This window comes from Myxocyprinus asiaticus, chromosome 26 (genome assembly GCF_019703515.2).
Source record: "Myxocyprinus asiaticus isolate MX2 ecotype Aquarium Trade chromosome 26, UBuf_Myxa_2, whole genome shotgun sequence".
NCBI classification, from domain to species: Eukaryota; Metazoa; Chordata; class Actinopteri; order Cypriniformes; family Catostomidae; genus Myxocyprinus; species Myxocyprinus asiaticus.
Window position 1 is genome coordinate 16,197,289 of NC_059369.1, and position 23,519 is coordinate 16,220,807.

Sequence of the window (23,519 nt, forward strand, 5' to 3'; positions counted from 1 at the left end):
CTGTCTCCAGGTACAGTTGGCTAATATTATGGCGGGATCCTTCGCGCGCCATTGTGCGCGTCTGGAGATGCATGCGCTCCCGTTGCGTCACTTTAATCCATTTCAGACGTGATAGCACTGTAGCGATAAGAATGTGCTGCTGTAAGGATCTTCTCATGCTGCAGTTTCTCACGTCACGTTGTTTCAGGAATTTCATTTGGCTACCCATGCTAGGGGCCGCGCGCACTATAAAAGCGCGTCCCCGCGGCCCGTCTTTTACTTTCCCGGATCAGAACTGCTGTATGTCTCAGAGCTTCACGCCCGAACCAGAACAACATGTTGCGGGTCAGATGCCTCAGAGGTGGAAGCCGCGGAGCAGAAGCTGCACATCTCATCGGTGCTATGGTGAATACTGCAGTTTTATATCGGTCAATATAGCGTAAAGTACTGTATTACCACAGGCGCGAGTATAGTGGAATACTTATATATTGTATTTACAAAAACAACTTATACCACAACCATGATAACAGATCATTACAATAAATGTAAACAGCACACTCTATATCTCGCCAAACTTTATATGAATCAATAAAAAATAATGGGTTAACTGATTTGTAGTAGTCCTTAATTATATTCTATTTCCAAGACCTTACTGGTGGAATAAAATCATAAGCAGCATAAATTTTTTTCATCATTTTTTTTTAAACTATTAATAATAATAATATATAAAAATAATATTCTTAGAAATGTTGAGTTGGCCCAGAGTAACAGATCATGTGTTATCACTGATTGACAGCACAGCTGTCTAAAGAGCAGAGGATCCAGCACCTCAAGTGTCCTTCTGCTCAACTTTGACTATTGAGAACATAAGAGAGTTAATTCAGTAAATGAATGACTGTTCTGGTCTGTTCCATGCATTAGATCAGACCCGTCCTGCATCTCCACGTGTCTATCTGCGGGTCATCGCGCTCACATTGTGCAACAGGAGACGTGTCAGACGGTTTTCTATTCTTTCGCTTTATTTCATTAATTCACTAGCTTGTTATATATTTATGCTGTGCAAATCATAATAAAGTGATGAATGATGTTTGTTGCCGCCAGATAACTATCCTAATAAAAAAGCGCTCGTGTTGCTATGGTTACTTCCTCACGCGAACGGGAATTCTGTTCGCGATTGTATATTTACCGCAAGGTAAAAGTTTTAAAAACTCCGTTGAAACGGATACTTTTATGTAAAATGAACAAAATGAACTTTGAATATTCCCATACTTGACTTTCTTTATAGGGGTGGGATGGGAGGCAGGCCCTCTCTCAACATGTTTTTGCCAGCTGTGGTTTCTCTCTTGTCGTTATTTTTCCATTGAATATTGAGGTTTGGTTCTTGTGTGTTGCGCAGGTGGGTCGCGCGGTGTCGGGATGGGTGCAGCGTGCGTTCCGCAGCACCTCGAGCTCCGCAGCTGTAGCGCAGCCCCTCACTGTGGACGAGCCCGTTACTGAGCACGCGCCCGAGGAGTGCCCCGTATGCGCGTACAACGAGTGGGACCCGCTCGAGGAAGTGATCGTTGGGCGAGCCGAGAACGCCTGCGTCCCCCCTTTTACAGTGGAGATCAAGGTACAAAGATCACCTGCCCCAGTCCCTGAAGACTACAGTAGATGACAGTTCAGTACACTTCATTGCCATAAATAAGTTGCTGCAATGTAATTCTTATGCATTTTGATATCTCAAAGAAAAAATATACAACACACCAGTACAACAACAGTACAAAATAATACATATAGGCTACCCTTAGTATATTGCATTACAGTGATAGTATCAGATGGTATTACTATGCTATGGTATTTACATGGCAAATAATACCCTGGTAATGAGACATGTCCCCAACATTGTAGTACACTGAGGCTGTTGTTTTGTGTGTCCAGGCCAACACCTATGAGAAATATTGGCCCTTCTACCAGCAGTATGGGGGACAGACATTCCCGAAGGACCACGTAAAGAAAGCAGTTGCTGAAATTGAGGAAATGTGCAATATTCTACATCATGAGGGTGTTACTGTGAGACGGCCAGAACCAATCGACTGGTCATTGGAATACAAAACCCCAGACTTTACTTCCACAGGTACCTGTTGACAGTGCACTGATATCTGAGTGTCCAGTGCGACTGATCACATAATGATATCACTGCACTGTTGATTTTCTTCATCACTGTGTGTTTATTTTGCACAGGCATGTACGCAGCCATGCCAAGAGATATCTTGATAGTGGTGGGTAATGAGATCATCGAGGCGCCGATGGCCTGGAGAGCTCGGTTTTTTGAGTACCGTGCTTATCGACCTCTCGTTAAGGAATACTTCAGGCGGGGAGCCAAGTGGACCACTGCACCCAAACCCACCATGGCCGACGACTTGTATGATCAGGTAACGTCAAGCATTTCTATGTGCACATAGGCATGTAAACAGACAGTGTTCATGAGAACGCCACTCATTAGGTGCAGATTAACTCTGAGTATTGTGAGGTAGAAATGGGCCTCACTTCACATCTCTTCAGCACTCCCTCTGGTGGTGTATAGTTGTATTACACTGTTCACCATGAATGCCAGAATATCATTTATGAGCTCACTGAACATTATAACCATCTCTTTTGTGTGTATATATGTGTAGGATTACCCTATTCGCACAGTGGAGGACAGACATGAACTGGCTGCTCAGGGGAAGTTCGTCACCACAGAGTTTGAGCCATGTTTCGACGCTGCAGACTTCATCAGAGCCGGCACTGACATTTTTGTACAGAGGAGTCAGGTGACCTTTCCTCATTTCCCATACTGACCTTTACATGCTAAACCGAATATCATTAAATTAGCTGTGTGACTTTACCAGACTGATCTCACAGTGAAATCAGAAACAGTAGGTTGACTTTAGTTTAGCTAAAATCAGTCTGTGCTTACTGAAATATGAAACACTGCCCCCAGTGGCCAAAGTAGTAAGTGTTGTTGGCCATATGGGCACATGTCCAAGTAGGTATAGCTGCAGGCCGGAGACCTCCAAATCGGGGTGGTATCTCCAAAAGAGGACGGGGTTACAACATAAGGGGGCATGGTTACTCCAAAAGGGGGCATCACTTCCACTTAATGTTAAGGTTAGGGAATGGGTTAGGTAAGGGGCTCCCTATATCTTTAATGGCGGTTTGGAGCTCCCACCCCTTTTTGGGCAATGCCTGCAGCAATATCCTTCTCCACATGTGAGGTCCATTTTCCAGGTGAAGTGTCCATGGAGGGGCGCCAAAAACGAGTTGTAAAGTGAGTTGTTTCCAGCTGTAATACAGTGAAGAGGAATGCATATTTTATTAACCCCCAAAACCCAAACCTTAACCTAACCATCAGTGGAGTAAAAATGTAACGTACTGTCAAAAAAAAAAAAAAAAAAAAAAAAGGCTCACAAAAATGAATTGGGGTTCCCAACATTAAAAATAAGGGAATCTTTTTTTAACCAGTTCATTTACATGAACTGTCCGAAAGAACCGATTCTCTTAAATTAATTGGTTTCTCAGTGCTACATATGAAAGAGAGAAGATGGTTGATGTGAATGCATTTGATTACTCCCTCATCTCCACTGCTGCATTCGCAATAAAATGTGAGAGAGGTAGCGTTTTGTGACACAACACCGCTACTCGCTGGAAAAAAGTGGAGCTACTGTCACACTACCGAAAAATGTAGGAAGTAGCGGAGCTAATTTTAAAGGTACAATCAGTAATTTTTTCCTCATTAAAAAAGTTTAACACCTAAAGACATGAATTGTAATTTTGCAATATATGTAGGAAATAATGACCACTCACATTAAAATGAAGACTGAAATATCAGTAACCTTATAAAAGCAGGTTTATTCTACATGGAGAGGGTCTGCACACTGGGGCTGCCATGTTAGAATCACATGACCAGCCGAATACTACTCGCTTAATCTCAGTACCCGTCCTGTTATTTGACATTTTCACTCATTGTTTAAGGTAATCATGGCTGACTATGAATACAAAATTTCTAAAATGGCATCTGAAACTGAAAACTATTAATTCTAAATGATTCAGCATCCAAGCCACTAGGTGTCACTGTAAGTCCAAAATGACACAAAGACAAAAGTTACTGAGTCCACCTTTAAAGGTTCACCCAAAAATGAAAATTCTCTCATGATTTACTCACCCTCATGCCATCACAGATGTGCATGACTTTCTTTCTTCTGCAGAACACAAATTAAGATTTTTAAAATAATATCTCAGCTCTGTAGGTCCATACAATGGAAGTGAATGAGTGCCAAAACCTTTAAGCTCCAAAATCCACATAAAGGCAGCATAAAAGTAATCCATATGACTCCAGTGGTTAAATCCATGTGTTCAAACATGATGTGATAGGTCTGGGTGAGAAACAGAACAATATTTAAGTCATTTTTATCATAAATTCTTCTCTCTGCCCAGTAGGGGGTGATATGCATTAAGACTGTGAATCACCAAAAACAGAAGAAGAAGAATGTGAAAGTGAAACTGAAGTGGAGAATTACAGAGCAGGAAAGTTTATAGTAAAAAAAGGACCTAAATATTTATCTGTTTCTCATTTAACTTCAGAAGACATTAATTTAACCATTGGAGTTGTCTGGGGTACTTTTATGTTGCTCTTATGTGGATTTTGGAGCTTAAAAATGTTTTATCCCCTTTTCTCCGAATTTGGAATGCCCAATTCCCACTACTTAGTAGGTCCTCATGGTGGCGTGGTTCCTCACCTCAATTCGGGTGGCGGAGGACAAGTCTCAGTTGCCTCCGCTTCTGAGACAGTCAATCTGCGCATCTTATCACGTGGCTCACTGTGCATGACACCGTGGAGACTCACAGCATGTGGAGACTCATGCTACTCTCCACGATCCACGCACAACTTACCATGCGCCCCATTGAGAGTGAGAACTCCTAATCGCGACCACGAGGAGGTTACCACATGTGACTCTACCCTCCCTAGCAACTGGGCCAATTTGGTTGCTGAACTGCCTGAAGTCGTTCAAGCAGAGAACAGCGGTTCCACTGAAACACTTTCAGAGGCTCCTGGGGCATATGGCATCCTCGGTGCCGTTCACGCCACTGGGGTTGATGCATATAAGACCGCTTCAGCACTGGCTTCAGACTCGAGTCCCGAGATGGGCATGGCGCCACGGCACACATCACGTGGCCATCACGCCGATCTGCCGCCACTTGTTCAGCCCTTGGACAGACCTTGCATTTCTACAGGCAGGAGTTCCCCTACAGCAAGTGTCCAGGCACATTGTCATTACGACAGACGCCTCCAAGTGAGGCTGGGGCGCCGCTGGAGTCACTCAGCACGCCCTGGATTCGAACTCGCGACTCCAGGGGTGGTAGTCAGCGTCAATACTCGCTGAGCTACCCAGGCCCCATGTACCTACATAGTTTAAATATTCTTCTAAATATCTTAATTTGTGTTCTGCAGAAGAAAGAATGTCATACACATCTGGGATGTCATGAGGCTGAGAAAACGATGAGAGAATTTTTATTTTTGGGTGAACTATTCCTTTAAGTAACTACTCCCCAACACTGCAGCTCGTTACATCATAGAATATGCTTTGTGACGTCAAAGAATCAGCTCTGTTACATCATTTAATTAGCTTTGTTAGATGTAAGGACAGTGAAAGACCTGTTATGTTGCCTTTAGAATTTTTATCAGCTGGTTGACCTAAATCGAAGATGTCAGACTCTGTTTTCTAATGCATGTCTGCATGAGCTGATCATCGTCAGGCTGAAAACTATGATGCTGTTTCACTGACAGGTTACAAACTTCATGGGCATTGAGTGGATGAGGCGTCATCTGGCCCCCACATACAAGATACACATCATCTCCTTTAAAGATCCTAACCCCATGCACATTGACGCCACCTTTAACATTATCGGACCAGGACTTGTGCTGTCCAACCCAGATCGACCTTGCCGGCAGGTTAGTGATGTAATTCTGTTTACAGGGACAATCACTCATCCTTTTGAGTTATAAATATTTGCAAAAGTCATTGCGTTGATGTGTGGAGCTGTGCTGCCACCTAGTGTTGATCACTAGGAAGTACAGCACTGAGATTCATAGTGTTATCCATTTCTTCTGCAGATCGACATGTTTAAGAAAGCTGGATGGACTGTGGTGACCCCTCCAACTCCTCTTATTCCAGATGGTAAGTTAAGCACTCAACTTCAGAAGCCACAAGAAGGCCACATTCAAACCACAAAGGGTTACACATTAATAACTTTCACATTGTTAGTAAGACTGATATTTCATTAGTCATAAAAGTCAAAGTGCACACCCTAATGTTACCTAATATCACTAATGTTAAATTATTATAATAGTTATAGTAATTCAACATTTAGAAGTTTTAGGGAGTGCGCTTATTAAGTATTTATTCATAACTATGTCTTGGGCATGTCTTGGGCCAGAGAATAAAGGGTGATGGGACGGATAAGACCCGTGGATATAACGCTAAATGCTCTGCGATGCATCTGTTGTGATTAATGATGTAGATCTCAATGTGTTATGTATCGTCATCTAAATATTAATATCATTATCTCAGATCATCCATTGTGGATGTCGTCCAAATGGCTGTCGATGAATGTTTTGATGCTGGACGAAAAACGTGTCATGGTGGATGCCAATGAGACAACCATCCAGAAAATATTTGAAAATCTTGGTAAGAATAATGTTTTTACAGTAGTTCTTAATATGACGATCCAGACCTCCGTTTTTTTCTGCTGTGGCTTAACCCGTTATGTCTTTGATTGCTGTGTCACTTCTGCAGGTATTAAGACTATTAAAGTTAGCATCCGTCATGCTAACTCCCTGGGAGGAGGATTTCACTGCTGGACGACAGATGTCCGTCGTCGCGGCACCCTTCAGTCTTACTTCCTCTAGCCTGCCAGAAAGACGCAGTTCTTATTGAGTGCATATATTTGAGCAACAGTGACAGATGCAGGTTTTTGGTTTGATAGTGCTGTGCATGTCAAAGCTTTTGCAAATGTATCAAATGAATGTGATGAATCGAAACCTCCGTGATCTCAATATCAACTGCATTTCTGGCCGGCTGTTGTAGGAATGTCTCCAGTGAAGTAGGCAGTGCACCCCCCCCCCCCCCCCCCCACACACACACACACACACACCACCATGACCACAGAAAAATAGAGTTTCTACCTCCTTTTTTCCAGCTTATTTTGTCATTTTAATAAAATTACATATTTTATCATGAATTTTTAATTATATACCATTGTTTTTTACCCTTCGTGTAAAGGACAAAGTCTTTTAGGAACACTTTTGATTTGTAAGCTCAGGTATTTTTATAGCCATATTACCGTTATTTTATAAGCATATCGCAAAAATGTAAATATATAAATTTATACAGATACATTTTATTGGCATGTACTTTGAATAGTGTCCCCTCACAAAAGTGTTTTTATAGCATCTGCCTCTGTTGTCATTCACAATAGCAGGAGTCAGGACGCTACACTATGCTCTTACATGAGCCTGGAATTTCCCAACATTCAGGAAAGGTTTTGGTTGTTTTTTTGTGTTGTGTTTGCACTGTAATTCTCTACTTAAGCTTTTTGCATGAGATTGCTCTTTACTGACACATGATTCTGTGTCAGGTCAAACTAAATCATTAAAAAAAAAAAAAAACACATGGAAATGAGTGTAATTGAATTCTCTTTTCATTTTGCATAAAGTATTAACAATAAAAGAACACAGATGAGCAAAGTGTTAATAAAATGCATGCACCATTTGGAAGTTATTTTCTTAAAGAAGGATAAAACTCTAAAACTCAAGTGATAAATAAAAATTGACTATGGCATTTGCCAGTTTCTTGAAACTACATTTTCTTATTTGTAACCCTCAAAATTTAGAAATGGATTTCCCTTATATTTATTTTTGTCATTAACTATTTTTTATTGATTCCATACTCATATATTTAAACAAACAACACAAGAATACACAGAATCAACTTTTATCAATTATGTGTTTTTTATATTTTTGTTTATTATATTAATACCCGCCCCACCCAAAATATAAAGTCTGGGGCAAAATAAAATTGAGTGCTCAAGACCTCACAGATAAAATTCTGAACCCTCGACCAAAACTCTTGAATCTTAGTTCAGCACCAAAAAATGTGGGCTGTGTCCCCATCCTCCAACTAGCATCGCCAGCAAGTAGGTGTGTCTTTAAGGCCAGGCCTATACAATCTAGGGGGAGTCCAAAAAAACTGATGCAGAATTTAAATTGAATGAGGCGCACCCTTGCATCCCTAGACATAGACTTGACATTTTTAAAAATCCTACCCCATTTTTCATCTTCCAGTACTAAATTCAAGTCTCCCTCCCATAACTTCTTGAGAGATGTTAAAACCCCGTCCTCTAGACCCTGAATTAGCCAGGAATAGTACGCTGAAGCTTCATGACCTTTTCCAAAAGCCGCTAGTACCATCTCAAGAGTGTCTGCAGCTTTAGGGGGCTGCGTACTACACCCAAAGATGGCACAAAGTAGATGGTGCAGCTGTAAGTACCTGAAGAATTGAGATCTGGGAATCCAAAACCGCTGTGTAATATTTTCAAAGGATCTCAATGCTCCATTTTCATACAGGTCACCCAGCGTAGCAACACCCTTCTGAATCCATTCTGTCCAGCAGAAAGGGGACTTGTTAATACACAATTTAGGGTTTAACCTAAAACTTGCGGCAACACTCAGGTAAATGTCCAGACTGAACACGCAGGAAACTTTTGCCCACACTAAATGCATGTGCAAGATAACGGGATGTGTCTTTACTTCTCTGGGCAATTTGGTAGAAAGACTCTGCAATGGCAAGATAGGGGCAAGGACCTCCTGTTCAATAAAGAGACAGGGAGGGGCTCTCTCAGGTGGAAGCGACCAATGCGCCAAATGCCTGAGAGACAAAAGCATAATAGTAAAACAAAATCTTGGGGACCTAACTCGCCTTTGTCAGTTGGCCAATGTAACTTACTGGAATGCAACCGAGGACGTTTAATATTCCATATAAAGGATTTAGCTATACTATCAAATTGTTTAAAATAAAAGAGAGGAACTTCAATGGGGAGAGACTATAGTAGGTAGTTGAATTTTGGAATACAATTCATTTTTATAACATTAACCTTCCCAGTTCCCTTATATTTATTTATATTTTGCTTGATATAACAAATGTTATATATTTAGTCAAAATAAATTGATTAAAAATGGAGTTGACGTCACATGTCACGTGTTATTGAGCTGCAAGTCTCTCACACATTCACATGTGCTGTTTTTCTAAGGTGATAAAGTGAGTTTGTGTTAATAATTGACTCTGATAACAGCAGATGTGTGAGTATGTCTGGGAGGAACTTCACCAAACTGCATTACAACACATCACTCTCATCTCAAAACACAGGGAATATAAACAGCCCTCACATTTCTGTATATCTGAAAGCATGGATAGTTTCTACTAGTGTAACTACACACATATCATTTACCTGACCCAGTGTAACTGATCACACTGCTCTGGCCTCACTGAACTTGACTGTTTTAGGGTGTCTTTGTGTGGGCTGGGTTCTGACATCCTTGTCTCCAAATATTTGCTTAAAGAATGCCAATATGAAATGAAGATGAATTTACAACCTCTAGCCTATCAACGCTCAGGTAAAGTGTCTGTAAGTTGGGTTTCCTTGAGTGAGTGTCTAAATCCAACTTCCCCATAGTCAGTGTGTGTGTCTTATTTCAATCTGTTTGGAGTCAGGTGATGGTGCATCCGCTGAATTAGTGGCCCACTGTGCATTGTTTTGCTATGGTGTTTTGGACATACACCATGGGAATTCTATGGATTTTAGTACTTTTGAGTATGTAAACACCATTTCACAGTAGGCTATATATCAAACTTGCATGGGTAACGTGATTGTACCATGGTGTTGCCACTGCAGTACTTTTCTGTGAGACTGTACTTCAGCGTACACCTTCATTTGAAAATAAAAGAAAAAAAGATGTTTTTAACACTTTTTTTGTAATATGATTATACAATGAAACCACGGTGCGCCAGGTGCGTATATTATGCAGCTGCTCAACAGTTTTATATTAATCACTTTAAGAGTTTCATATGCAAATAACCACATTATTAAGTCAAACATCACAGGACGCGCTTCACCTCTGCAGCCTGGAAAAACATCCGCGCATCTCGCTTTTAAACTTCCCTCCATGCGTGAGCCCCTCCCCTCAGCGCGCAAGCCGATGCTCATTGGCTCGTCGCAGTTCATTTGCATTAACGTCATTCGAGGCTGTAGGTCAATCCGTGCGCGTGCTTTTATTGGATCTGCTGCTGTCACATTTGTTCTCAAAGCGCGTTATTCTTCATCAGGAAATTCGCGACGCGCGAACGCCTTTCTTTCGGCGCGGCCGCGCGTCATTTGACAGTCGCGCATCTATGTTTTCCCCCCTGTTCTCTATGTAAAAGACGCACAGAAACCGTAGGCCCTTGATTGAGAGTCGCTGTTTAATTCAGGATTTGTGGGATCCGCGTCGACGCGCCGCTCTGGAGTTCATCTAACGGCTCGTTTGGCGTCATAAATGCCGGATCGCGCGCTCCGTGACGGGATCGACGCGTTTGGGCCAGATTTCAGCCTGTTGATGTGAAGTGGAAGAAACACACCGGTTTGATCCCAATGACTGTGACCACAGCGGCTGAAAGAGAGGCCGTGCGGGCGCGTCGGACGCGTTTTGCGGGCGCTGAAGGAGAATAGACGCACGAAACACGCAGGAAAGATGGATGAAAGAGTCGCGTGAATCGAGCTGGAGCTTTAAAACCGCGACAGAAGCGCCCAAGTTCCTTTGAGGATGAAGAGAAACGCGCTCGAGTGAAGAGATACATGAGGCAAACACTGAGGGGGGTGGGGGGATCAATAGAGTTGATATCTGTGATTAATCTGTGATATTCTTCATGATCTGAGGGAGAGACGCGTTCACATTAGCGCAGTCAAAGCGGAGAGCCGTGGGTGAATGATGGGCTGCGCCTCCAGCATTCACCTCTCGGATCGGGTGGTTTATCACAGCGGGAAAGAGTCCGACGACTCGCACTCACCGCAGCAGAACTGCCCTCAGCAGAGCCACATTAAACCCAACGCCTATAAGGTGAGCCCCTCTGCTCCGGTACACTCATCCCATCCTTGTGTGTGTGTGTGTGTGTGTGTGTGTGTGTGTGTGTGTTATTTTTATCAGTCTGGAGTCAGATGATGGCCTAACAAGAAGTACCATGGCATTACCACCCTATTCTTTAAAGTACCTTACAAACACCATAGTGTATGAATGTAGCAATCATTCAGTACCATGGTGGATATCAAAATACCATAATATTACCTTCTGATACTTTCAAAGTTATTAACGTGTATTTTTTGCTCATGCACCATGGTGATTCCATGTTATCCTTTGAAGTACCTTGGAATACCCTGTAAATACCATGGTTTGTGAATATGGTAATCAGCAACACCATGGTACAAAGTTTCGTGATATTACTATCTGAAACCATCGCTGTACCATTGTACCGCCACAGTACTTAACTCTCCAAGTATAGTCAGGACATTAATAATGTGAAAAATTACTATTACAATTTGAAAAAAATGAAACTTAAACTACTTCAAAGAGTTCTCATCAAAAAATACTCCACGTGCAGCAATGACAGCTTCGCAGATCCTTGGCATTCTAGCTGTCAGTTTGTCCAGATACTCAGGTGACATTTCACCCCACACTTCCTGTAGCACTTGCCATAGATGTGGCTGTCTTGTCGGGGCACTTCTCACGCACCTTAAAGTCTAGAAGATCCCACAAAAGATCAATGGGGTTAAGATCCATAACACTCTTTTCCAATTATCTGTTGTCCAATGTCTGTGTTTCTTTGCCCACGCTAACCTTTTCTTTTTGTTTTTCTGTTTCAAAAGTGGCTTTTTCTTTGCAATTCTTCCCATAAGGCCTGCACCCCTGAGTCTTCTCTTTACTGTTGTACATGAAACTGGTGTTGAGCGGGTAGAATTCAATGAAGCTGTCAGCTGAGGACATGTGAGGCGTCTATTTCTCAAACTAGAGACTCTGATGTACTTATCCTCTTGTTTAGTTGTACATCTGGCCTTCCACATCTCTTTCTGTCCTTGTTAGAGCCAGTTGTCCTTTGTCTTTGAAGACTGTAGTGTACACCTTTGTATGAAATCTTCAGTTTTTTGGCAATTTCAAGCATTGTATAGCCTTAATTCCTCAAAATGATGATTGACTGACGAGTTTCTAGAGAAAGCTGTTTCTTTTTTGCCATTTTGACCTAATATTGTCCTTAAGACATGCCAGTCTGTTGCATACTGTGGCAACTCAAAAACAAACACAATGTTAAGCTTCATTTAATGAACCAAATAGCTTTCAACTGTGTTTGATATAATGGCAAGTGATTTTCTAGTACCAAATTAGCAATTTAGCATGATTACTCAAGGATAAGGTGTTGGAGTGATGGCTGCTGGAAATGGGGCCTGTCTAGATTTCATCAAAAATGACTTGTTTTTTTTTTTTTTTACATTGTGATCAGTTGAATGCCACTTTGATGAATTAAAATACCAATTTACTTCTGAAACAGCAAAATCTGTACATTATTCCAAACTTTTAACCGACAGTGAATATATATATATATATATATATATATATATATATATATATATATATCCTATTTATTTATAAAAATAAACATTTTCAGTATAAAATATATACAAATATATAAAGTATTTGGTAAAAGTTTCTGCATTTTCCATGTTAAAATCACTTGAAAGGTTTACTAGCGTAAACACACAAAGCTTTAAATAACAAACAAATCAACTTTATACATCTGGAACACCTGCTATGACTTTCTCACCTTTTTCACCTTGTATTTTACTAAATGTATTAGTTCACTTCTTACATATTTATTTATTTTTACAATATTACTGTTTCATTCTTTCTGAAAAATGAACGGAAATCATGTGATTAATCACAAGCATTTTGTTCAATGAAAGATACACTGTCCATAAAATATTCTCAGAAATATTATGAATTTGTTTTCGATTTAGTACAATGCCAATTATTCGAGTTTGCAAACAACATGTTTTATTTATAATATCACACTTATCTTTTTCTTTCTTTCTTTTTTTTACACACTGTAAAATGGGTCTTTTACACATGCAAAATTTCTAGCTGCCTTTGTTTTAGGAAGGGGGCCCGCAAGGGGATTCTCATATTTGGGTCCTTGGTATCACACAGTTAAAAAAAACAACAACCCTGTAGGAGACTGTGTGTTTGTTTAGAAATTCAACACAACAAACTGAATGAGTTGACCACACTTGCAGTCTTGTGTTGTATGGTCATGCCATTAGATGTTGGAGTGTGTTAATTTTAATGGTAATATTAAATCATAGTCACATAGTGAAATGTAGCAAAGATTCCTCTGACACACTGTGTTAAAGAGTTCAGTGTCTGTGTGTGTGTTTGAGTGTTTTGAGTCTGTGTTGTGTGTGCGAATTTGTGTGACGTATATGTTTGTGTGATGAAGACCAGCCAGTAACAGCCGGGACAGGGATGCTGAGCACCCAGCAGTTTTAAAGGTCTGTGTGTGTTTGAGTGTTTGATGTGTTGACTCACCTTTACAGATTTGTTACTGTACTTACTGAGTGATCAAATAACACTTTAGCGGTATAAGTTTATTGTGTCTTTATGTGTCTGTGAGTGTGTAGCCTATGTGAAGATGATGAATATAGTATGTGTTCAGGTAAATTATGTCACTTTTTGGTGGTCATTTCATTGTCAAAAAAGTGACCCAATTTACCTGAATTCACACAAATGAATGTTTCCCTTGAGCTAGTCTTATGTAGCTAGACATTTCAATTAAATGCAAAAAGATCTTGTCCATACTGCAGCTTATTCTGGCCAAGAGCTGCATACTAAAGCCAGTCTTTGAGCATGCAAAATTATTTCGGAATTCACAATAGACAGGATATGACATCACGCTTGAGGACTTCTGGTTTTCCTCTAGTTCTTCGTGGTGGTGCATTAACCACAAATATCAAAATATGCACACTTTGTATTGAGCCCAGAGGTCAATGTGTGACGTTTCAATCTTCTACTGTATTTGTTATGTGTTCTCGTCATCTAAATTCACAGGTCAGACAGAGTTCACCAAACATAAACTTTTGTGAGCAGCAGAATGCAAAATTTCTTCACATCTCTGGTCTCCCACGTTTGAATGCTTTTGAATGGAAGTTTATCAAGCATGAAGCGTAGTATGGCCGCACCTTAAAGCCAGTGCCACACTAGCAGACTCCGAACAACTCTATTTTAGCCGAGGGTGTTACACATGCAGACTGTTTTGCTGAGATCTCGCTACCTTCAGTTGGAGGTAAAGTATGACACACTTGCTGAATGGTGGAGGTAGGGCTGCACAATTAATTAAAAACTAATCGCGATTGCGGCTGTCACGATTATGAAGTCGTGAAAACTGACGATTATTCAATTTAAGTCCACTGTAGAGTTAATGATTTCTATTTAGAACGTGTTTTTGCAGCAGTTGAGTTTCTAACCAATCCCAGACATGTGCGTTGATCAATGAAATGACAATGGCCAATCAGAGATGCAGTGAGTCTATAGTCCAATCATTCAAGACAATCAATCCTTATGCGTGAGTTTATTTTTTATTTTTTTATTTGTCCCCTTTTTTTCCTCCCAATTTGGAATGCCCAATTCCCAATGTGCTTTTAAGTCCTCGTTGTCGCGTAGTGATTTGCCTCAGTCCAGGTGGCAGAGGACGAATCCCAGTTGCCTCCGCATCTGAGACCGTCAACCCGCGCATCTTATCACGTGGCTTGTTGAGCACATTGCCACGGAGACATAGCGCATGTGAAGGCTTCACACCATCCACCGCGGCATCCGCGCTCAACTCACCACGCGCCCCACTGAGAACGAACCACATTATAGCGATCACGAGGAGGTTACCCCATGTGACTCTACCCTCCCTAGCAACCGGGCCAATTTATTTGCTTAGGAGACCTGGCTGGAGTCACTCAGCACGCCCTGGGATTCGAACTAGCGAACTCCAGGGGTGATAGCCAGCGTCTTTACCACTGAGCTACCCAGGCTTATGCGCAAGTTTTAAATAGTCTGACGTCTTGCTTACAGTATGTTTAATCTCTGTTTGTGATGGCACATGAAAATTAGTGCGAAAGAAACATCATCTGACACTCGTAAAGAAGATGTAGATCAAAGGTGAGCAATTTTGAATTCGTTGTGTGGTGCGCCGTTTTTTTATCTCAGGTAAAAACTAAAACGATCCCGACCGTTATAATCAAGGTACAGACAGGGTTGAAATAACTGATTTATTATGTTGTTTAAACAGTTATATTTATTATGTGAGCATATGTGAGTGCAGAACTCTGCTTCAGTCATTATAATGGGAGAGTTTGAATATTGCTGCATTGCTAAATTTTTGTGTACAATTTATTAAAAAAGAATAACAGTTGTATTGATGTATTAAACAGCTATAATGTGGCTTGTTTTGAAGTCAGCTTGTTTTGGATGTTTTAGACATAGAAAAAGTCTTGAACGTCATATTTCATGGACCATCTTCTTTGCTATCACGTCTGCTCAGATAAATAACTATTTGACCTACAATTGCTGTTGGTAGATTTACATTTTAACGAATCACACAAAGTCGCAAACTGGCTGATTTTACCTTTCAAAGTGCAACTGCTGTGACAGATTTGAGGCCAAATATATAAAACTATGATCTTATGTGAACAAGATCACAATACGGATTTTAAATGCAGTAAGTAACTTCAATCTAAATCGTCTGTTCTGTCTTTGGAAGTGTTTTTTTTTATTTTTTCTTTTTCTTTTTTTTTATTAAATCATACAATAACAATGAAATGCAAAACATATATAAAATCAACATTTAAACTCCCCAACCCCGCCCCCCCAAAAAACAACCCTGTGGTCAGTAAATATATAGAAATAAAAATCAAACAGACACACATACAGTATATGCATACAGTGCATCCGGAAAGTATTCACAGCGCTTCACTTTTTCAACATTTTGTTGTTACAGCCTTATTCCAAAATGGAATAAATTCATTATTTTCCTCAAAATTCTACAAACAATACCCCATAATGACAACGTGAAAGAAGTTTGTTTGAAATCTTTGCAAATTTATTAAAAATAAAAAATGAAAAAAATCACATGTACATAAGTATTCATAGCCTTTGCCATGACACTCAAAATTGAGCTCAGGTGCATCCTGTTTCCACTGATCATCCTTGAGATGTTTCTACAAATTGATTGGAGTCCACCTGTGGTAAATTCAGTTGATTGGACATGATTTGGAAAGGCACACACCTGTCTATATAAGGTCATACAGTTAACAGTGCATGTCAGAGCACAAACCAAGCCATGAAGTCCAAGGAATTGTCTGTAGACCTCCGAGACAGGATTGGATCGAGGCACAGATCTGGGGAAGGGTACAGAAAAATTTCTGCAGCATTGAAGGTTCCAATGAGCACAGTGGCCTCCATCATCCGTAAATGGAAGAAGTTTGGAACCACCAGGACTCTTCCTAGAGCTGGCCGCCTGGCCAAACTGAGCGATCGGGGGAGAAGGGCCTTAGTCAGGGAGGTGACCAAGAACCCGATGGTCACTCTGACAGAGCTCCAGCATTTCTCTGTGGAGAGAGGAGAACCTTCCAGAAGAGCAACCATCTCTGCAGCACTCCACCAATCAGGCCTGTATGGTAGAGTGGCCAGACGGAAGCCATTCCTCGGTAAAAGGCACATGACAGCCCGCCTGGAGTTTGCCAAAAGGCACCTGAAGGACTCTCAGACCATGAGAAACAAAATTCTCTGGTCTGATGAAACAAAGATTGAACTCTTTGGCCTGAATGGCAAGCGTCATGTCTGGAGAAAACCAGGCACCGCTCATCACCTGGCCAATACCATCCCTACAGTGAAGCATGGTGGTGGCAGCATCATGCTGTGGGGATGTTTTTCAGCGGAAGGAACTGGGAGACTAGTCAGGATCGAGGGAAAGATGAATGCAGCAATGTACAGAGACATCCTTGATGAAAACCTGCTCCAGAGCGCTCTGGACCTCAGACTGGGGCGAAGGTTCATCTTCCAACAGGACAACGACCCTAAGCACACAGCCAAGATAACAAAGGAGTGGCTATGGGACAACTCTGTGAATGTCCTTGAGTGGCCCAGCCAGAGCCCAGACTTGAACCTGATTGAACATCTCTGGAGAGATCTGAAAATGGCTGTGCACTGACACTCCAACCTGATGGAGCTTGAGAGGTCCTGCAAAGAAGAATGGGAGAAACTGCCCAAAAATAGGTGTGCCAAGCTTGTAGCATCATACTCAAAAAGACTTGAGGCTGTATTTGGTGCCAAAGGTGCTTCAACAAAGTATTGAGCAAAGGCTGTGAATACTTATGTACATGTGATTTTTTTTTTTTTTATTTATTTTTTTTTTCGTTTTTTATTTTTAATAAATTTGCAAAGATTTCAAACAAACTTCTTTCACCTTGTCATTATGGGGTATTGTTTGTAGAATTTTGAGGAAAATAATGAATTTAATCCATTTTGGAATAAGGCTGTAACATAATCAAATTTGGAAAAAGTGAAGCGCTGTGAATACTTTCCGGATGCACTGTGTATATATATATATATATATATATATATATATATATATATATATACAAAAATACATACATACACTACTCTCTCCACACCCCACCCGAGAGCCCTCCAAATACTGTACCTGCCCCATTTCCATATAAACATATCCAAGCCACCCTGTCTTCCCGATGACACCTCCTCATAAGCTGCCACGAAAATACTCCACAAATCATACTCCAGCCAACAGGAGGCATAAGCACAAGGAACTGACAGATTCATCCATAACTGTCCCGAAGTAGTGTTATTTAACAAAACAAGCTCCAACCGCTAGGCGGAATCAGCACAAAAGGAAACGAAACATGCATCCCAGTTCCTCGGATGGTCAAGAGTCAGTTTAGAGGCCGCATAAAAGTATATCCCATGATTTACACAGTCCGCCAACTTTATAAAAGACATCCTTTTTGTGGGCATGTAGATATTTTGTGGTCATCCGTAGTGTCTATTCTCAATCTGCCCGGGAACTTAATTGTAAAAGTGATCTTCTGTCAATGCAAAAGTTTCTTTAAGGAAAAGTGTTAATCATACAAAACAAAACAAACTCCAGCCGCTCGACGGAGCCAATGCAAAAAGAAACAAAAATGGTGCCCAGCCTCCTCCGAAAGCCAGAGTATGTACATTGAGTCAATCCACTCACAAGAAAAACACCCAATGGTTACTCACCCATTGTTTCAATAAAAGACATTGCCTGATTGGGACATGTAAATACTTTGCTGCCATCCTTGGTGTTTATTCTCAGTCTGGCCGGAAACATCAGAGCAAAAGTGATCTTCCACTGATGTAAGAGTTTCTTGCATTCCTTAAACCAATCGCGTTTCTCTCTTGTTAAGTTCGCAAAGTCCGGGAAAAATAAAATATTGTAATTCTTCCAAGAAAGCTTTCCTTTGCTCCTCGCCTGGCGCAACACAAGATCTTTATCGGATGATCTCAAAAATTTGGCCAGAATCGGTCGGGGCCTGTCTCCCTCAGCAGATCTGTGAGCTAGGACTCTGTGAGCTCGCTCGATTTCCAGCTTGTGGCCTGTTATGTCGAGCAGACTCGGGAAAAGCTCGTCTAGGAATTTCACCATATCTCATCATGAAAATAATTAAAAAAAATTAGTAAAGTGCGCAGAGCTGTCTCTCACACGTCTGCCCTTCGCATGGCATTCAAATCTTTCTGAATCTTTGGAAGTGTTAAATATGTGAGGATGTGAATACATCAACATGATACATGACACACAGGCATATTGACTGAAATTAAAACTGGTTTTGTCAATAGTTCAAAAAGAACCTAGAAATATATACTTTAAACCATATATATACATATAATAACTTTTAGTAACATTAAGAAAAATTATTACAGTATGTAATGCTTAAAAGAAACTGCAGCGCAGCCCATAACCTGCTGTTCTGTAGAACCGGTTGCCTGCTTAGTGACGTCACAGTAATTTAATCAAATAATCTGCATAAATAATTGTGATTACGATATCAAGGGCAGTAATTGACAATTATGATTTTTGTCATAATCGTGCAGCCCTAGGAGGGGTGACAAACATACCAACTCGCTGTAACTCACTCTCTCTGATTCCCTGTCACGTTAAGCTAGCTGAAATAACTACAGGATTACCATGTGAACATAAACAATTGTAATAGAGTGATTTAGAATGTTTTTCAAGCTTGATTGATTTGTTCTGAAACAGGTGCTTAAATAGTTACAATGTTGCATTTTATCATGGTTCAGTTCACTTTCCCAAGGTTATATTTTAAAATGGACCACAACCGTTGTGGTTATTTTTAGCATTCATTATTGCTTTTGCAATATTTCTGCATTGAAAAGCATCTGTTCTCATGGTCACGGAGCTCTCTCTCTCTCTCCCTCATGTGCCTGAACACAAACATACACACACACGTACACACAGAAAGAGTGAAACCACATTTATTTCTATCAAAACATTGCTGACGCCACCCTCTGTTCTGCATCTATTCAAAAGAGATTGACCTAGATCCATCAAAAGGCTATATCTGCATTTTGATGATGAATTACAGTGACGAGCTGACCAACAGATTTCTTTTCCGTCCAGGTGGTCTCGGACCGATTGTTTTGGTGCGGATCCGAGTGAAAGTACCGTGTTCGTATTTACCTATACAAACCAAACCAAGGGAAAAAAACGCACCAGGTTCTGAAACAAATTATCCAAACAAGGCGGGTGTGAAAATGCCCTTAGGAGGCGATTCTTGGAGTAACTTTACCTTGTGAAAGTGCGTTATTGTGTATTTATCCCATCGAGGCTTGTTGTAGAACATGTACATTCATATGCAGCCTTTAGTGAGTAAAGAAATTACGTTCAATAAAAACAGTGTTGTGGCTCTGCTTTCTGATTTAGTGTCATTTTAATGTAGAAACAGGCAGGAAAAATGCTTGGTGACAGAATCACTTTGGATTACAATCAGTGTTCGTGATGATATGCAGCCGAGTGTGACAAAAATATTCAGATCAGCTTGACGTCTGGTCAGTTCTTCAATAAAAGAAGAAGCTCATTGGTCACTTGACGAGAACAAAAGAGCCCATCCCAGCTACAGAATGTTTTTTTCAAGCAAGCCTGATGTGTTTTTTCAGTTTTTGAAGCCATTAACGCAGCAGGGAGTTCTAGCGGTCAGTTAATTATCAAAATCCTGCTGACAGACGCTAATGCGTGCTCCGACTCCCTCCTCCTTGCAAGCGAGTATGTTAATGAAGCTCACACCTGAAAATCACTGGAAAAATCATCTAGTTTGGCGCCGGCTTAAGACACCAACACACCGCCTGACTGACATGTACAGCGATCAGTCAAAATTTTATTGTTTTCACAAGCCTTATGGGGCTGGGGCATGTTTACGTACCATGTTTTACAGTGAAAAAATATATATTTTGATCAAAATCTCTGCCGGACCACACATAATATGTTCAGATGATTTCACTTCTAGGCTAAATGTTATACATGGCTATGCAAAATGAAAGCTTTAAAATATAAGGATTATTTCCCAAAAATTGCATGGTACCCCAGATACACCCATAGTGATGAAATATCTGCCAGGCTCATTAATTGGCCAAAATTAGGTAATTTTGTGATTATCAGATGATTACAATGTCCACTTCACGATTAAGAAGTGTTGTCAGTTCCAGAATCTATCAACAGTCTTTTTAATGGATTATTTCTGTTTTAAACATTTATTTTTAGCAAATCGTGTGTAAAGGTGCATCTCAATAAATTAGAATGTCGTGGAAAAGTTCATTTATTTCAGTAATTCAACTCAAATTGTGAAACTCGTGTATTAAATAAATTCAGTGCACACAGACTGAAGTAGTTTAAGTCTTTGGTTCTTTTAATTGTGATGATTTTGGCTCACATTTAACAAAAACCCACCAATTCACTATCTCAAAAAATTAGAATACATCATAAGACCAATAAAAAAAACATTTTTAGTGAATTGTTGGCCTTCTGGAAAGTATGTTCATTTACTGTATATGTACTCAATACTTGGTAGGGGCTCCTTTTGCTTTAATTACTGCCTCAATTCGGCGTGGCATGGAGGTGATCAGTTTGTGGCACTGCTGAGGTGGTATGGAAGCCCAGGTTTCTTTGACAGTGGCCTTCAGCTCATCTGCATTTTTTGGTCTCTTGTTTCTCATTTTCCTCTTGACAATACCCCATAGATTCTCTATGGGGTTCAGGTCTGGTGAGTTTGCTGGCCAGTCAAGCACACCAACACCATGGTCATTTAAGCAACTTGAGAGAGTGAATTGGTGGGTTTTTGTTAAATGTGAGCCAAAATCATCACAATTAAAAGAACCAAAGACTTAAACTACTTCAGTCTGTGTGCACTGAATTTATTTAATACACGAGTTTCACAATTTGAGTTGAATTACTGAAATAAATGAACTTTTCCACGACATTCTAATTTATTGAGATGCACCTGTAAATATTCTAAAATAAAATAATTCAGTAATTTTATGTACTGTATGTCTCATTTGCTGGAATTAAATTGTTATATCATGTAGGCTATACTGTATATCAAAATTACATCAGCAATCGGTCACCTTGCTCTCTACATTTGGCCTTCAGCCATTAAAAAAACTCATTTCGGTTGACCACTAGTACCATGGCAGTTGATGTTTTTTTGGACATGGCACCAAGGCCCCTTTTTCACCTGGTATTAAGATGCATTTTTGGTGATTCGATCACAAGTGGTCAGTGCTAAATACAGGTTTAAACAGGGTCCAAAATGTTTTGTGATCAGATCATTGGAACCATATACAAAGTTGGTCAAAAACACATTAGATCGCATTTGAGGTGTGAAACGCAATCCACCCTGATGCGTCCCGGTAAAACAGCGAAGCGCTACCCTTTACCTGTCAATTAACTGCTGTGCGCAAATAAGAGTTTAAACATTGCAGATTACAAGTGGCTTTAAAAGGAAATAACCATCTAATCAGAAAATAAAGAAAAATCTATACATACAAAAGTAAGAGAACTTCATGGATCTTTTTCAGTGTGTCTGATATCAACATCCAGGGACACAGATGACAAGCACACACATCTGAAGCTCAGGTTAATTACAAAATAACAAAATAAAATCTTCTTGAAATGTTGCATTTGTGCTTCAGTCAGTTTTCAGCTGCATCTGGGAGAAACCGCGTGCCGGTTCTTTCGTGCTTTCTCTTTTCGGATTTTTTGTGGTTTATTATCATGCAGTAACACTGACAGAGTGATTGATGTATGTTGTCATTTAATCAGAGACCCTCCCCTCAAAATCCGAACACAAGTGGTCACAGGAGACTCATTTGAGATGCATGATAATACCAGGTGGAAACAGGAATGTATCTCGGCTGACCACATGTGATCGGATCACCGAAAATGCAAATAAATACTAGGTGGAAACTAGGGATGTGCACGAGTACTCGACTAATCGAGTAATTGTTCTACACCAGTTAGTAGAACACTATAAATGCCACTCGAATATCGCAAATTGATTTTCCTGCCGCATTTGCCTGCTGTGAACAATATTGTATTTTTTTCACTGTACTTTCCCTTTGAATCTCTCACAAAATCTTGCAGTTATAATTGAGTCCAATGGGGAGCACTGTGGATAATTTTTGAGGTATTGGATTAGAGAAGATACACTATATTGCCAAAAGTATTCGCTCATCTGCCTTTAGACGCATATGAATTTAAGTGACATCCCATTCTTAATCCATAGGGTTTAATATGACGTCGGCCCACCCTTTGCAGCTATTACAGCTTCAACTCTTCTGGGAAGGCTTTCCACAAGGTTTAGGAGTGTGTTTATGGGAATTTTTGACCATTCTTCCAGAAGCGCATTTGTGAGGTTAGACACTGATGTTGGACGAGAAGGCCTGGCTCGCAGTCTTCGCTCTAATTCATCCCAAAGGTGCTCTATCGGGTTGAGGTCAGGACTCTGTACAGGCCAGTCAAGTTCTTCCACACCAAACTCGCTCATCCATGTCTTTATGGACCTTGCTTTGTGCACTGGTGCGCAGTCATGTTGGAACAGGAAGGGGCCATCCGCAAACTGTTCCCACAAAGTTGGGAGCATGGAATTGTCCAAAATCTCTTGGTATGCTGAAGTATTCAGAGTTCCTTTCACTGGAACTAAGGGGCCAAGCCCAGCTCCTGAAAAACAACCCCACACCATAATCCCCCTTCCACCAAATTTCACAGTTGGCACAATGCAGTCAGACAAGTACCGTTCTCCTGGCAACCGCCAAACCCAGACTTGTCCATCAGATTGCCAGATGG

At 40.6% G+C, this 23,519-nt stretch overlaps 2 protein-coding genes across 2 annotated transcripts in view; both read left to right on the forward strand.

Annotated features, from left to right (window-relative positions):
* The first annotated feature begins 246 nt into the window (after positions 1-246).
* On the forward strand, positions 247-7,841 carry LOC127417436 (glycine amidinotransferase, mitochondrial). Its single transcript, XM_051657499.1, has 9 exons — positions 247-384; positions 1,376-1,591; positions 1,900-2,095; positions 2,203-2,393; positions 2,637-2,774; positions 5,789-5,953; positions 6,116-6,179; positions 6,573-6,689; positions 6,798-7,841. Exons 1-9 carry the CDS (start codon positions 316-318, stop codon positions 6,908-6,910), a joined length of 1,269 nt encoding a protein of 422 aa, XP_051513459.1. The 5' UTR covers positions 247-315; the 3' UTR covers positions 6,911-7,841.
* A 2,468-nt stretch (positions 7,842-10,309) lies between these two features.
* Positions 10,310-23,519, forward strand: part of LOC127417432 (high affinity cAMP-specific and IBMX-insensitive 3',5'-cyclic phosphodiesterase 8A-like) — a 71,660-nt gene continuing 58,450 nt past the window's right edge. Inside the window, exon 1 of the mRNA XM_051657493.1 lies at positions 10,310-11,152. Within this exon, the coding sequence (XP_051513453.1) occupies positions 11,021-11,152 (132 nt within the window). The 5' untranslated portion in view covers positions 10,310-11,020. The remainder of the gene's footprint in view (positions 11,153-23,519) is intronic.